The following is a 14,998-nucleotide window of genomic DNA, read 5'->3' on the forward strand; positions in this document are numbered from 1 at the left end:
GCCTGGCCCTTATATATTTGATAGATATAGATAGCTGTTCTTAAATCTTTTGAAAAATAATTGTGGTTGCATTTATCATAATGAGAATAGAAGCTACAAAAGAATGCTCAAATTGTACTGGTTAGTAATGTTTTTTTTAAATATTAATTACATTTATTATCTGATTTTCGAAGTAGCCATATTTGTATATCATTCTTCAATTGGTAAATAGACATAAAAACTCAATATTTAGTTCTTTATGACAGGTTTTTAAATATTCCACAGAAACTTCATATGCTGTTGTTTTAATTAATTATAAAGGTTCAATACTGATAGCTGATGTATTTTACTGAGGTGATATATGGTTTAATATAGTGAAGTAATTAGAACATTCTTGAAACTGCACCCATTATTTACTCAACTATGATATTGTACTATTTTTAGTGAAGTGCATATATATATATCTGCATAGTTTAAGGGCAAACATTTTTTGGGATAATAATAAAGGTAGCATTTTAAAGAAATAGAAGGAGAAAAATAAAAATTGAATGTATGCTAGAGATATGTAGATTCAGAAGAATAAAATAGGTTTTTCTTTTAAAGAATTGGACATAAAAAACTGTTTGGAAGTCATTCATAGTTTGGCTGAGGATTACCTGACAGCTACAACTACATCTGTTAATGAAATCTAATTGTGAATTCCTTGAAAGGTTTATTGTAATAATAAGATCTGAATTTGTGTTATATATGAATCTTGTTATTCACCTTTATTATTTTGCAGGCGAGACAACATAATCCAAAGTGTGTTCTTTCACCGTTTAATCTGGCATTGAGTCTATCACTAAGTAAGATGAAGAGATTTGAAGGCCAAGTAAGAATAGTTTTAGGAAGCTTTTACTCATTCTGATACAAGCACTAACTCCTTCTAGTATATATGCTTATTTTATTTATTTCTACATAATGATGTGTTACATGTGCTTTAAGGTTTTTCCATACCATTTTGTAACTTTGTCTATAAGATGACAAAAATAGTCTAAAACACATATATATTTAAAATCATAAATAATATTCAATGTTAAAATTGGTACACAATTAAAAACATTTTATTTAGGCCTATCTAGGGCCTTCAAAAAGTTGACGACTCTACATGTTTCGATGTTGCAACGTCATCCTCAGGAGTGAATTACAAGACAATGCTAAAGTATTTATAACTTTTTAGTAGGTCATGTGACCTGTATGCTATTTTACATAACTTCATGCTAAACCATTCAAAGGAGATCAATCCACATTCTTGAAGAAATATTCACCATACCTTCATTTCTATTTACTACTACAGGATCTTTTTTATGTTTTATTATTTCTAAGGATTCACGAATATTATTAGCTCTTATACTTTTTGGTTGAGCTAATATTACAGTTTTTGCCCATAATATTGTGTGTTGTGTTTCCTGTACATGTTCTGCTATGGATGAATTTTCAGTTTTTTTATTTCTTACATATCCCTTATGCTCATTTAAACGGTATTTTAAATTACATTTTGTCTGACCAATGTAAATACTTCCATATTCACATTCTATTTTATATATTCCAGTGTTTTCAGTTAACTGTATTTCGTCTTTCGTAGTACCTAACATTTGATTCATCTTATTTATCAGTTTGAATATAGGGTAGAATATCTGTTGTTTTTTTAAACACTTTAAATAAACTAGTAGTTAAACCTGGAACATATGGTAAAATTAAGCCTTCCTTTCTAATTTTTTCATTAAAAAAATTAGTGGCCAAACTGGTAGCTACACTTATAATATTGATAAGAATTTTACAACAAATATTCCTTCGTTAGTTAGCCAGGCCATGTTTTTTGTTAAACTTGTGGAATGATGGTGGGTAAAACAAAACATGCAATCTAGCTAATGAATGAATATTAGCTGTAAAATAGACACCTAATTGTAGGTTGTAAAGATCTATCAGTGTACCAAATTTGAAAAAACCCTTAAAAGTTAAGAAGGTTTTTCTATCAAATAAAGTTTCTGTACTTTTGGTATGAAGAAAAAAGGAAAAATTCAATCAAAATTTGAGATTTTATATCTCGTGTATTTCTTGATGTATTGCCTTGAAGTTTGGTATGTGAAGTAAGGGTCCAGTATAGTACATCTACTAAAAATATATGATAGTTTGGGTTACTACAGTCCGAGCTACAGAAAGTGGAAAATTGCTAAAGCATCACTCCTGGTAATAACACGCAGTGTGTCCTGTAGGTTGCTTTGGCCACATGATCTACTACCGTATGTCTTGATTTTGGTTTTCTTTAGGCATCTTTGCATATTGTTGTGCACAGTTGGTGTTATTATATGTGGTTCATAAAGCTTATTAATGGAAATTAGAAATAACATGTGACTGTTGTAGTCAACAGTATTATTTTTTTCAGCTGATTTTAATTAGTCCTTTCATTGAATTCACAGAATCATAGTATTGCTGTTACACTTTTTTTAGGTAACAGATATTAACATCAGGAATACATTTAAGGTAAATCTACTTGATGCAAAATACAATTAATTAATGTATTTTGTTGGCTGCTTATAGATTTTAGATGTTTTGAGAAATGCAGTTCTTCGAAGTTTTCAAGAAAAGCAGAAAAAATGTGACTCAAATTGGATGAGAAAGATGCTCCCAATGGATTTTGAAGTAACAACCTCTCTCCTGGAAACCATCTCCAACAGGTTAGCTTAATGTTAAATTATTATTGTTTTTATGTTTATAAACGGTTGCACACATCTGAAATAATTCAGCTAATCTGTAAATTCAAGTTAAATATTAGGGTAACACTGAATGAGTGCTTAGCCTAGGTTCCTTTGGCTTTTTTATTCTGTGTTTTGTTTAATAAGTATTAAGTAGTATCGTATAACAAATACTTATGTAATAGTATAATACTTACCACTTAACTCACAATGAGAAGAAAATGTCAAGTCCTTTTTAAAGTCTGATGATAAACCTCTCTCTCTCTAAGTTCCTCATTTTGAACTTCAATAAAACATTTTTTTAAATATGTACTTTCCAAAGTTATAATTTACTGACAATTATTTTCACAGTCAGTTTGGTTGGGATTATGTAACTCAAGGGTTAATAAGGCTTGGCTTCACTCTTCTTGACTCTTTTGGACCAAAGAGGTCATTTGAACGAGCCAGTAATCTTCCATCTCGCCCTAAACCACAAACACCGAATGAGGAAGCATGTTTGCTAGGAGCTCGTATTATTCAAGAAACATTCAAGGTATTAGTTCGTTGAATGATTATTTGGTTAAGGCTATCCAGGTGATTAGTCAAGCTATTAGATGTATTGCTTCAGGGCATATAACACCAGAAAAAGGTTCAACTGAATGTGACATTTAGAGGTGTTAAACTTTGGCAACCTCTTTTTCTTATGACATAATTTTTAGTTTTTGTGTTTTTTTGGATAATGATCAAACTTACTCATGTGTAGAAAAAGAACATTATTTGTTTGACCATTTTTAACATCCTTTTTATGTTCTGCAAATCGGGTGTCTAAATTTCTACCTGTTTCACCAACATTAACTTTTTCACAGGCATGGCAGAGTACTATATAGACACCCTGCTCTTTATCTTGAGGTACAGACTTGTTTGAGGGTAAGACATTTTTAACATATAAAGAACCAAGAGCTATTGTTTGATAATTTGGAAAAATCAGTTTGAATCCAACAGAATGAATAAATAAAATTAGAAACTATTGAAGCCATTTACAATTGCCGAAGAGCTGTAAAACATATGGTGAAAGGAAATTAAATTAAGAAGAGGTGAGATTTCAAAATATATTAGGTAAACTGTTTAAAAGAAGTATATGGTATAAAGCTTCCCAACCAAATATAAACACCATAAACCTGTTGTCTTACAGATATGGAAAAAATAATGTTAAGTTATGGTTGCTCCTTTTCTTTCAAAATTGTTGAACTTAACCTTGACTTAATATATGATGTTAAATTGGCTAATGATGATGATTTGAATTTTTTAACTGGATTTTTAACCATCATACTCTTTTAAAAGGGAAATGAAGACTTAGTGATTCCTCATTGTTGCACAAAATTCTTAAGAAAAAGTAAGAAAAGAATGAGGATATTGCTGTAAATAAATATGAAAAAATAAAACAAATTGTCATCCTGGATAAATCTATCTATTGAAAGATAAAGATACTTATGATAAACTCAAGTCTAACCTGCCTTTATAGAAAGTATTGTATTTTAATAAATTCCCCTAAAAAATCTAGCTGATTATCCTGATCTCTTAAAAATTTTAAAATTGATCAATTCTTCTCTCCCAATTATGTATGGGTTGTCTAAAATGCATAAAGATGGCTGCCTTCTTACACCTATAATTTCCAACATAGGACCATTTATTTATTTGGTATGTAAATGACTAGAACAATACCTATCTCCTACTCTAGGAAAGCTCTCATTGTTACTTATTATGAATAATACAGATTTTGCCAAATAAAAATAATAACTTCTTAACATAAATGAAGGAAAAGTGGTCAGTTTTTACATGGAATTTTTGGCTTATAAACATACCAATTGTTGAAATAATAGATTTCATGAATAGAAAATTACCTGAACTCAAGATTTCACTTCATGTGACTATCCATACTTTTGTCTCACTAGTGGAAACATGTTTTGAAGATAATGTATTTGTTTGCATGGGACAAAATTACAAACAAAGATATGGAGTGGCTGTATGCAATTCTTTATTTCCATTTCTGTGTAACATCTTATGGAATATTTTGAATGTGAATTTCTTCCTACAGTGCATCTGAATACAAAGGATATCTCCTGGTTCTGATATGTTGGCGACATATTTTCTGTATGGCTAAATAATAGAAATGATTTTTAAGCCTTTTTTCCAGAAGATTAACAAGCTTCATAGTACTGTTAAGTTTAAAGTGGAATTGGAAACCAACAATTTGCTCACATTTTTAGACATTCTCATAACTAAAGCAGAAACAGGGTCTGTTCTTTTTATCTGTAAAAAACTAACAAACCACATAAGCTATGTGCACTTTTTATCATGACACCATAAAATTGTAAAACATCGGTTATAACCTCAATATTTTTAAGAGCTTATAGAATATGTCACTACATGACCTTGATGAAGAAATAAAAAATATTTATACAATTTTGGAACAGTTACAGCACCCTATGGACTTTATCAAAATGCCCATCAAAAGGAAATAAGATATTTGGTTAGGATTAATAACCAGTAACTAGCATCATTTACAGTTGTCAGGTTTTGTAAGGCTAGATTCTTTACAGTAGGTGTAAATAACTTGTTGACAATAAATTTCAACTATAAATAAACAGAAACACAGTCCACTTGTTTTAAAATAATATATTAAAACACATCAAATGTATATACAAATGTTCGTTATACTGTTGGTTACTGCAGTTGTATCCAGAGCTTTAAATAATTTTATCTATTTTTGTAAAAGTTCACACAGGCTGGTTCAGATACATTAAAACACAACTGACAAGATGAATTATTCTTCTCTCCTCTGTTATTACAACACAGCCTGTGATAATTTCACTTTAATAATCACCACTATACATTCTTTATCACTAAACTCTAGAACATGCAGTCCAGAACTAGAACTCATTAATTTTTCAATGCATATTTATACCCCAACAGAAGTCTAGAACATTCCACACAATACTAAATATTCTGATGCAATAATACTCAATTAAACCAAGGAGAAACTAAGAAAGTTCTAGCAACATGATGCAATAATCTCACTATTCTACATTTTCTTTAATTCATAACAGTTGAACTACACAGTGTATGATTCATAAACAGTTACATAAACAAACTTACCATAAAATACCACTTCTAAAAATAACTAAATATGACACCAGTGCTATATAAACTATCTGAATCATAATGCTCACTGTAAAGTTATACTGAAACATTCATGTATATTTAACAACAGTTCTAGTTTTATGGCTTTAAAGAATTGTCTAAAAAATATCAAATTGAAAGCCGTTTATAAATATCCCAACACCATTAAAAATTTTTTACCCTCAACAATCCTCCACCTCAAAATTAGTGGTAGCACTGGATTACCTGGCTCAACCCTGATTTCTGCCCACCTCTTTCACTTCCTCTTTACCCAGCTCTGTTGAGGCAGCCACGATCCGACATCTTACACCCCTCCATCCCGAAGCTCAAGCTTCATGTGCGGAGGATATGCAGTTCTTCCATGGCATCAGGGTTTAACTTCTAAGGTTGCCATGTACTGTCTTAGTCTCTGCATTATCCCATGATGGACATTTATCAATGGAAATGGTACACATATCGACAATGGTGTATTGTGAAGAGGTTGAACCCACTTTGTCCAAATGTGTCAACCATAGCTCGGTTTTTGACCTGGCTCGTTTACGAGGGTTTTGCATCTTCTACAATTGGCTACCTTCAGATACTGGAAGAGACGGAAATTCTTTGAGTCCCCAGTGCTCTCTGGCCTTCTTAAGTTTTCAGGGTCCTTTGTTAGAGTGGTGTTACATACTCTTTATCAACATCCATTTGTGCTCTAAATCTCATGTACCATGTGTCACCTTTCCCTTAAGATTTATTTTTTGTTGCTGCTGGCCTGTGGACATCGCCCGGTTGGAGTTGTTTGTGCTGCATGTGCACAGAATTCTTTAGCATTCTGCCTATGTCCTTTTATACCCATATAGGTCCTTCTTACCTAAGACACTGGCAGCCAGGAAGGGAAAATCCTTTTCACTGATTCATCTGACTGCCATTTCTCACCTATATGAACAATTGGATTCGTATCATTTGTTATGTTCAATGAGGGTTTTGAAGTGTTATGTTGCCCGCACTAAATCTTATAGAGGAGCTAGACAACTGTTTTTTATTCATTGTGACCCTTCAGTTTTCTGGGATTTATCCCTGGTTACTTTAATGGGGTGGGTATGAAAATAGATCCATATTGCTTATTCTGGGTTTTCTTTGGAGGCGATGAGACTTCTGCGAGTTATGTCTCATCAGATTCGTCACATTTCTGTATCCTTATTGGCCCAGTTGAATTGTCCGCTAGAGGAAATTGCGTGGGCTGGTATGTGGACCTCCCCTAATAGATTTTGTCTCCCATTATTTGCATGATCTAGCAATATCTTCCTGTGAGGGTTTTCTACTACCCCCGTAGCTATATTAACCACATCTGCTAGATTATAACGAGTGGTGAGTATTTTCATTACTAGTCTTTTCTTTCCACGGTCTCTTACTTCTTTTTCACAGGATCCCACTCTGTGGCAAGTGTTGTTCAGTCAGATGTGCTTTTATCAAACCAAATATGCACTACCAACCACTAACACAGTATACTTTATCTAGGTTGCAACAGGCCCTGTAGAAATGAGGGGTTCCATAAGACCATCTAGAGGCAGACCGGGTGGTATTATTGTACTATGCTGGACTACCACTCATGAACTATCATGAATAAAGCATAAGGGGATCCTGCTCATCCCTGCTGAGTGGATTGCATAAATTGGGGCCGGTTGAGTTTGACAGCTTACCCATCTCCAGTATTTTTCTTTGGGTGATTTTTACCATACAATCTTTTGTGGCTCCTCCCACCAGATTCAACATATCACAGTCTCTCTTCTCCCTTTTCATCACTGCCCTTTGGAGTTATTGCAGGCTGATATGTGAAATACACCTAATACATTCTTCTAATATTTATATCATTGGACATTTTCATGTGCCTCTGGTTTTGGCTTCCCTCCAGTTGCCATTCTCCTAGTGTTTGAATGGGTACCAAAATTCCTACCGAGATACCTGGATAGGTAATTTGGGCAGGTATTTGGCTGCCTGAAAATTTCAAACCATTATCAACACAATAATTTATAACATGCAGAAGAAAAAAAAAAGGAACCATGATGTCACACAGTTTAAGTTTACTTCGTGTGCAGTGTTGTCTTTATTTTTCTAGCAAAAGCATATCTAAAACTGCTGATAATAAAAGGTTATGAATGTTTGGATGGAAAAGTAAAAGAAAACAGTAAATGATATAATTATAAATGCAAGATGAAATGGAGGTTAACCTCAAAACTTTTGGCAGCAGTTGTGTATACTATAGCATAGGCCTGCAAAGTATAGGCTACTGTATGTATTCTACTATTATGCACATGTACTGAAAGAAATTCGTCTCTCCATTTTTAAATTTTCTCCAATTAGTAATGAGCACCAATTTAGTGTTCATGAAATGAATATCAAAGTATAAAGCTTCTAACAGTTTCTTCGATTGGATACTATCAACTTATTGATATTGGCAGGGGAGAACAAGAGAATGTTAAACCCATCTGTCCCTGATCAGTGTCCACCTTTGAGACACGGTTTTCTGCAAGATTGCTTTGGCAGTATATCTCTACAATTGCCATGGCTGTCTCTGCACATTTTACAGAAAACATTAATACAGACAGCACCAAGTGTAGTCCTACCCCTACACTTGATTTGTGCTTGCTGTCTTTAATCATAGTAACTCATTGCACTGTCTCTCATTGGGGACCCAATTCCAGATGTTCTCTCCATCATGAATCCACCCCTCCTCAGTTTTTGTTGTGGAGAATGGAAGAACCCTTACTTCCCAAGTTTCTGGGGATTTCAATAGGAAGAGTTTTCTCTTGGCTCACCCAAGATGTATGACTGGGGTGTTCTACTGAAGTGTGATACAGTACGCCTCATTACAGTACCTCCCAAGCAGTTTCCAGTGGATTTGTCCAGCTGGATTTGCCTTGGAATGCGGGTGAGTGTTCCTTTTCCCTCCACCTGTCATTACAATATCTATCTCATGTATTTCACCAAGACAGAATGGCCTAAAATCCTAGCCGCTCTAAACCCACTAATGTTCTGCCCACCTTTGAGACACGTTATCACTGGCACTGACTTTACTCAATGTCTTTTACTGTAAATCTCTCTCTGTAATGTGAATGAAATATATCAATAAATAAATATGAATTGTGCAAAAAATATTTGCTGCTTGAGAAGGATGAGGTATCCCACCAAGTGCTGCTCCACAAGGTGACCACTGGTCTTGTGGAAGTCATGTCTCATAGGCTTCTCCTTTCTGTTGCTATTTAATTAAGAACTTGGTCTGTAAAAAGCAAAATCAGAATTTTGAAGCAGAAGTTTAAAGGCACTTCCCTCAATCATGTACTTGTCAGGTTTATTTTTTACAAATGACACATAAGTTACTTTTAAGGGTCAACCCAAGTTGTTTATAAATTTTTTAGATTGTCTGGTAATGAAAAGAGCCTCCTAAACATGTGGCCGTCAAATTTATATATACAGACCATTTACATGTAATCTAGAAACATCAAGGACTAATTGTATAAAAGGTATTCATGTTTTTTGTGTGTTTAGTAATGAAAACAATCTGCTATACATCTTTGTAACTGATGTACATATCACCTGTAGATTTAAAGTGCATGCTGTTCAGAATCTGTCATGTTTCTGATGAAATAATTCTCTGTAAATATGCTTGTCATGTTTAATTTCACAAATGTACATGCAGGTCAGTCTTTCATGTTCACAATGAAAACAGTTCCTGTAGGCATACTTGTCATATTTATTTCTACAGATGTTCATGTATGCTAGTCTTTCATGTTCATAATAAAAACACTCCCTGTAAACATACATGTCATGTTTATTTCTACAAATGTACATGTAAGTCAGTCTTTCATGTTCATAATGAAAACAGTTCTTGTAGACATACTTGTCATGTGTATTTCTACAGATGTACAAGTAGGCTAGTCTTTCATGTTCATAATAAAAACACTCCCTGAAAACATACATGTCATGTTTGTTTCCACAAATGTACATGTAGGCTAGTCTTTCATGTTCATAATGAAAACAGTCCCTGTAAACATACTTGTCATGTTTATTTCCACATGAATTACACATTACTGCATACTTCTAGAAAATGTATTTAGAAATTCTGTACTGTATAGTGCCTTTTTGTTTATTTAAACAGTACCAAAGTTCATACACATTTTAATTTAATTTCACAAATAATTTACAGTTTACCTACAAAGTTTCAAACATTCAAATATGTATCTATTTATAGTCTGTATGTATAGTTCTGACTTGATAAAGAAATTAAAATAGTTCTCTCTATTTGTGCTTATCAGGACAAATGAAACAGGTTACTGCAAGCCATGTACAGGTAGAGTATATCGTGTGATCATGGTTTATTTCTAAGACAACTTACGTGTCACTTCAAGAACCACTTCAGTTTTTCTACATTTAGGTATTAGAACCTAAGCAATACTTGACCACACCAACATGCTCATACATATTAGTCATCAACATCTAAGTCATATATATGTGTGTGCAGATATTTCAATTTTATAAGGTTTAAGCTATTAAAAATCAAAGATGTGGATGTGAAACAAAATATTTAAGGCTATGTAACAAAATTATTATCTATAATACTAATGCGTATTTAATTTTTTCTCTCAGTTGTATATATATATATATATATTTAGAATTTGTAGAAGTAGATATAGCAGTTTGAGTTAAATGGTACTTTTGAAGAAGCATTGTAAAGCTCACATACATCATCATGAAACACATTTCAATACGTATGTTAGAAACATTTCTAAAATGGCAATAATAAAGGAATTCTTAATAAATTTATGTGTAAGTGTTACTTGAATGATTTTACTAGGAAAAATTAATTTTATAACATTCTTATAACTTTATTTCAATTTATTAACAACTTAAAGTAATTATTCTGACCAGCAGAAACATATCACAAGTTTTTATTTTTGTTTTTTTACTCAATCTAGCAATTTAAGGGCTGGATGGGACAAATGTAATTGTATTATTTCTTTTATTTTGGCAAATGTTTATGTACATAACATTTTGACATCTTATTTTAGACTCATCAGGAAATTTTGCTTTATATATGGTTCAGAAAAAAAATGTTAGACTTATGAAAAGTACATAAAAGTTTCTGAATATCTAATTTTTATCTTTAAAGACTCATGAAATAGTCAGGGCAGAAGTTTTGGAACAGATTCTGAACCGTGTTGTTACAAAGAACACATCTCCTGTGGCTCATTATGTTGGTAGGTGTCTTCACAAGAGGTCATGAATGCATTATCTGGTTTGCATGTTTTTAAAGTAAAAACCAATGGGAAAAGCAAAATTTGCTTTGTATGTACTGTAGTGTTACCTTATTTTTTCCATAAAAAATAACGTACATTTTATAATTATTAAATTCTCTGTCTTGTTTTGTTAACTTTTAATAAATAATAATAATAAGATAAAACTTAAATCATGCTTAAAATCTTCAAGTATCAGCAAGAGCAATTATCTGATTCACCTAAAATTTTTAATGACATGAAACATATTTGACTACAGAAATATATTACTTAAGATTTTAAGTTGTGTTTTCAAATACTCACAAATTCACATCATTGTATTATATTCTTAGCCGTTTTAGCAAAGACAGTTCATGCAGCCCCCCAGTTATTTTTGGATTCCTTAGGTCGTTTGCGGGAAGTTTTAGACTATCTCCCCTTTCTACCTCACTGCTCAGCTGAAAGACTTCTGAGTGCTTTCATTCCACTTCTCAAAATCAGCATTTATCTGAAGGATTCCATGATGTTACTGCTAAGAAAAGCAATGTTTAACAGGTTAAGAACTTTTTCATCAGTCATAAATATTATACCAATTTGTGTTTATATATTTGGTTTCAGAAAAACAAAATTGACTTTCTGAATTGAATAATTATTTATTGTCAAGGCTAAGAGCTTATAGTTTGAAACATATTCCAATCTACTTAAATGTATTATCACAATTTAAGTTTGCCTTTTGATAAATCATTATTCAGTATTGAGATCAGTAATATTTAGTATGCTCAGACTAAAGAATGAAAACCACAGTCTTTGTTTAAAAAAAATTGCTGTAATTAATTTGGACATTTGTTTTTGATTGGTATTTAATATAGAGATCAAGATATCTTTGTATAAGAGAAATTCTTGTTCTTTTTATAGAACTTAATGAATAAACCTTGAGCACTATTTATAATTATAAGCTTTGACATTTTGTTTTAAAATAAATATTAAAATCCATATTTTAGGCTTTCTTAAATTAAATATTGGCATTGTTTTGTATAAAATAAAATAATTTATACCATACTTTTTTATAATTAGCTTTTAAGATTTTCTTTTAGTTAGAAAGTGAATATAGGGAAATGGGGTTTGACTATCATTTGTAAATCATGCCCATGACCTTAAGGAGTGAGTGTGATTTTGGGGCAATACAATATGAAACATATATCCTCAGATTCACAGTCTGGTACACTAGCCCACATGACCCATGGAATCTAGTGATCAAGTGTTTTCATAAAAGATTAAATTTAATTTTAAAACAATACTACCTTCTCACCCAAAGCTATTTTGACCTTCATTTGCCCTCTAAGCATTGTTAAAATTTTCAACAGCACACTAGTTTATTATACATTGCACCAACATGTGCTGATCATATGACTACCCTCCACCAATCATACTGTGCCATCTATACTCTACCAATGAAACACAATCTTCACTTTCTTGATTGACACTCTAGTGTATAGATGTGTGGTTTAACTCGTTTTCCATGTGATTACAAAAGTTTGATTGTGCTTGATCACAGATTTTTATCAGTTTGAACTTCAAGCTTCGACTTCTTGTGTTTGATTTCCATTGATTATATTCGTTTCTTTTTGAAATGTTTTCTGTTTTGTTCATACGAAATTGAGATTTATATGGCAGATTATAACATTCCCTCCCCCCATAAACAGACAATGGTTTTGACACAAGGCCCCAGGTCTCAGGGTCAACGATGTCTGCTGGGCAAGCACAAGCTTTAGTTTGTGGGGAATGTCTTACATTCGGCTGGCAATTTTTCCTTTCAAGTTACAATTTTTTGTTCCGGCACTTTCCACCTGATACCATGCCTCCTTGTAATCTGCTGGGTTAGGTTTTGCTCTTTTTCCAAGGAAGTCTGTGGTAAGTTTTCAGTGTGTATTTCTCACTCCCCAGAGGTATACCAATGTTCAATGAGTCTATGTAAGCTAGTGTGGATGGATGTAATTTCCACACTCAATAATTTAGATCAATCATGTCTTCTCTGCTCAGTGTTGGGTAAGTTAAATTTTTATACTTCTTTTACTATATAGGTTACTTTAGTTTAAACTTGCATTTGGAGTGTGTTTATTCCTTTCTTTTTGTTTAAATTTTTACTTCTTTTCATTGTTAATGTTATTTAGTTTGTAAGTTCTTTTTTTCTTACTACTAATCACATCTAATTGGGGATTGGTTTTGAGTCAGACTTTGTTATTGTTAACTGAGTGCCTTTTTATTCTCATGTTCTTCAGGATAGGTTTTATTTTTGTGTCCTTTGTCTTATAGATTCTCTGAGTGGACTTATACATTCGATATTTGAGGGTCATTTTTCCTTTCAGTTTCTTTAATGGTTTTGTACTTCAGTTGTTACTTATTGTTTTATGTTTTAGGTAGAATTTCATAGTTTTGTAGGTTTGTTCTTTTTATGTACTTTGTAGACTCTACACGTTTCTAAGTTTTGTTAGTTAGTTTGTAATAATTACTTTCTGTAAGTTCTTTAGTTTATGTGTCTTTTTGGCTACATTTCACGACAATTATGTTGTTTATACGGGTTGTATCTGAGGGTTTCTGCCTTTTGTTTCACTCCCTCTCTATCCACTTCCCGGATCTCTTTCCCTCCTTTTCAGGATCGTACCTTGTCCAGTTTCTTGCCGAGTCTGTTCAAGTTCTACTACACAAAGGAACTATCGAACAGGTGGTGCCCACTCAACTGGGATTTTACTCCCGTCTTTGTTTTGTCTCCAAAAATATGGGAGTTTGGAGTCCCATCATTGCTCTGTCCAGGCATATCCTTATCTGGAGATGTCTTGCTTCAACATGGAGTCCTGCCTCTCACTTTGGTGAGTTTTTGCCATAGTGTCCCTTTTTTTTCATCGGCTCATCTATGAGGGTTCTATCTTTCAGTTCTGGGTACTACCATTCTGTCATTCCTCAGCTCCTTATGCGTTTTGTTGATTGATACGCTCTTTTGCACATCTTCTTCACTCACTGGGTCTCTGGCTTCTGCTCATCTCTTCCCATGCCCAGTCAGTCTCTCACACCCACTTTCTTCTTTGAAAAGCTGCTTGGGTGGGGTTTCTCATCAAGTTGGAGAAGTCCTTTAATATCCCCTCACAGTATCTTATTCATTTGGGAGTTCTCTTCACTTTCCATCTCAGTTGAGCGCAGCCTTCTCCAATTCGGCTCCAGGATGTGGAGCGGGCAGTCACAATAGCTGTACCTTCTCCTTCTCTCTCTGCACATGAGGTTCTATTCTTTTGGGATTTTGGCTTCCATGAAAGATCTCATTCCCTTGGGTCGGGTACACATGAATTCCCTTCATTGGATGCTTCTTGACCAGTGGAACTTTCCCTACAATCCCTTGGACCATTCCATCTCTCTTCCACCTAGGATCTGGCCTGAACTTGCTTAGTGGCTTGACAGGGACTTGACCACAGTGGGGGTTCCTGTTCCTCCACCTCATCCTGTATCTCATCTGTTCACGGATGCTTCTTTGGTGAGTTGGGTTTTTTTCCCTTCGATTCCCTAGAGATTTCAGGTCGATGGTCAGTCAAGGAGGCTACTCTCCATATCCACATCTTGGAGCCTTTGGTAATTCATTGGGCTCTGTATCATTTCTTCTGGAGGGTGGTCATGGTTCATTCTGACAATTCAACTGTCATCAGCTTTCTCACCAGGCTAGGGGAACCAAGTCCAGATATCTGTCTTTTTAAACTCTGGATTTCCTGTACTAGGCCAATGACCATGAAATGAAGGCTTAGGTGGGTCATGTTCCAGGAGTTATGAATCTTGGGGCTGATCTCTTACCACATCCCAACCAGGTTCTTCACAGAGTGGTCTCTTCATTTT

At 33.5% G+C, this 14,998-nt stretch overlaps 1 protein-coding gene across 1 annotated transcript in view; it reads left to right on the forward strand.

Moving 5' to 3' along the window:
* Window positions 1–11,733, forward strand: part of LOC106465320 (Fanconi anemia group I protein-like) — a gene marked incomplete at its 3' end in the record, with an annotated part of 94,637 nt that extends 82,904 nt beyond the window's left edge. Inside the window, exons 12-16 of the mRNA XM_013925530.2 lie at window positions 761–850; window positions 2,560–2,696; window positions 3,066–3,246; window positions 11,020–11,107; window positions 11,476–11,733. Coding sequence (XP_013780984.2) covers window positions 761–850; window positions 2,560–2,696; window positions 3,066–3,246; window positions 11,020–11,107; window positions 11,476–11,733 — 754 coding nt within the window. The remainder of the gene's footprint in view (window positions 1–760; window positions 851–2,559; window positions 2,697–3,065; window positions 3,247–11,019; window positions 11,108–11,475) is intronic.
* Window positions 11,734–14,998: the final 3,265 nt, after the last annotated feature.

Source organism: Limulus polyphemus, unplaced genomic scaffold (assembly GCF_000517525.1).
Source record: "Limulus polyphemus unplaced genomic scaffold, Limulus_polyphemus-2.1.2 Scaffold1907, whole genome shotgun sequence".
Taxonomy (NCBI): Eukaryota; Metazoa; Arthropoda; class Merostomata; order Xiphosura; family Limulidae; genus Limulus; species Limulus polyphemus.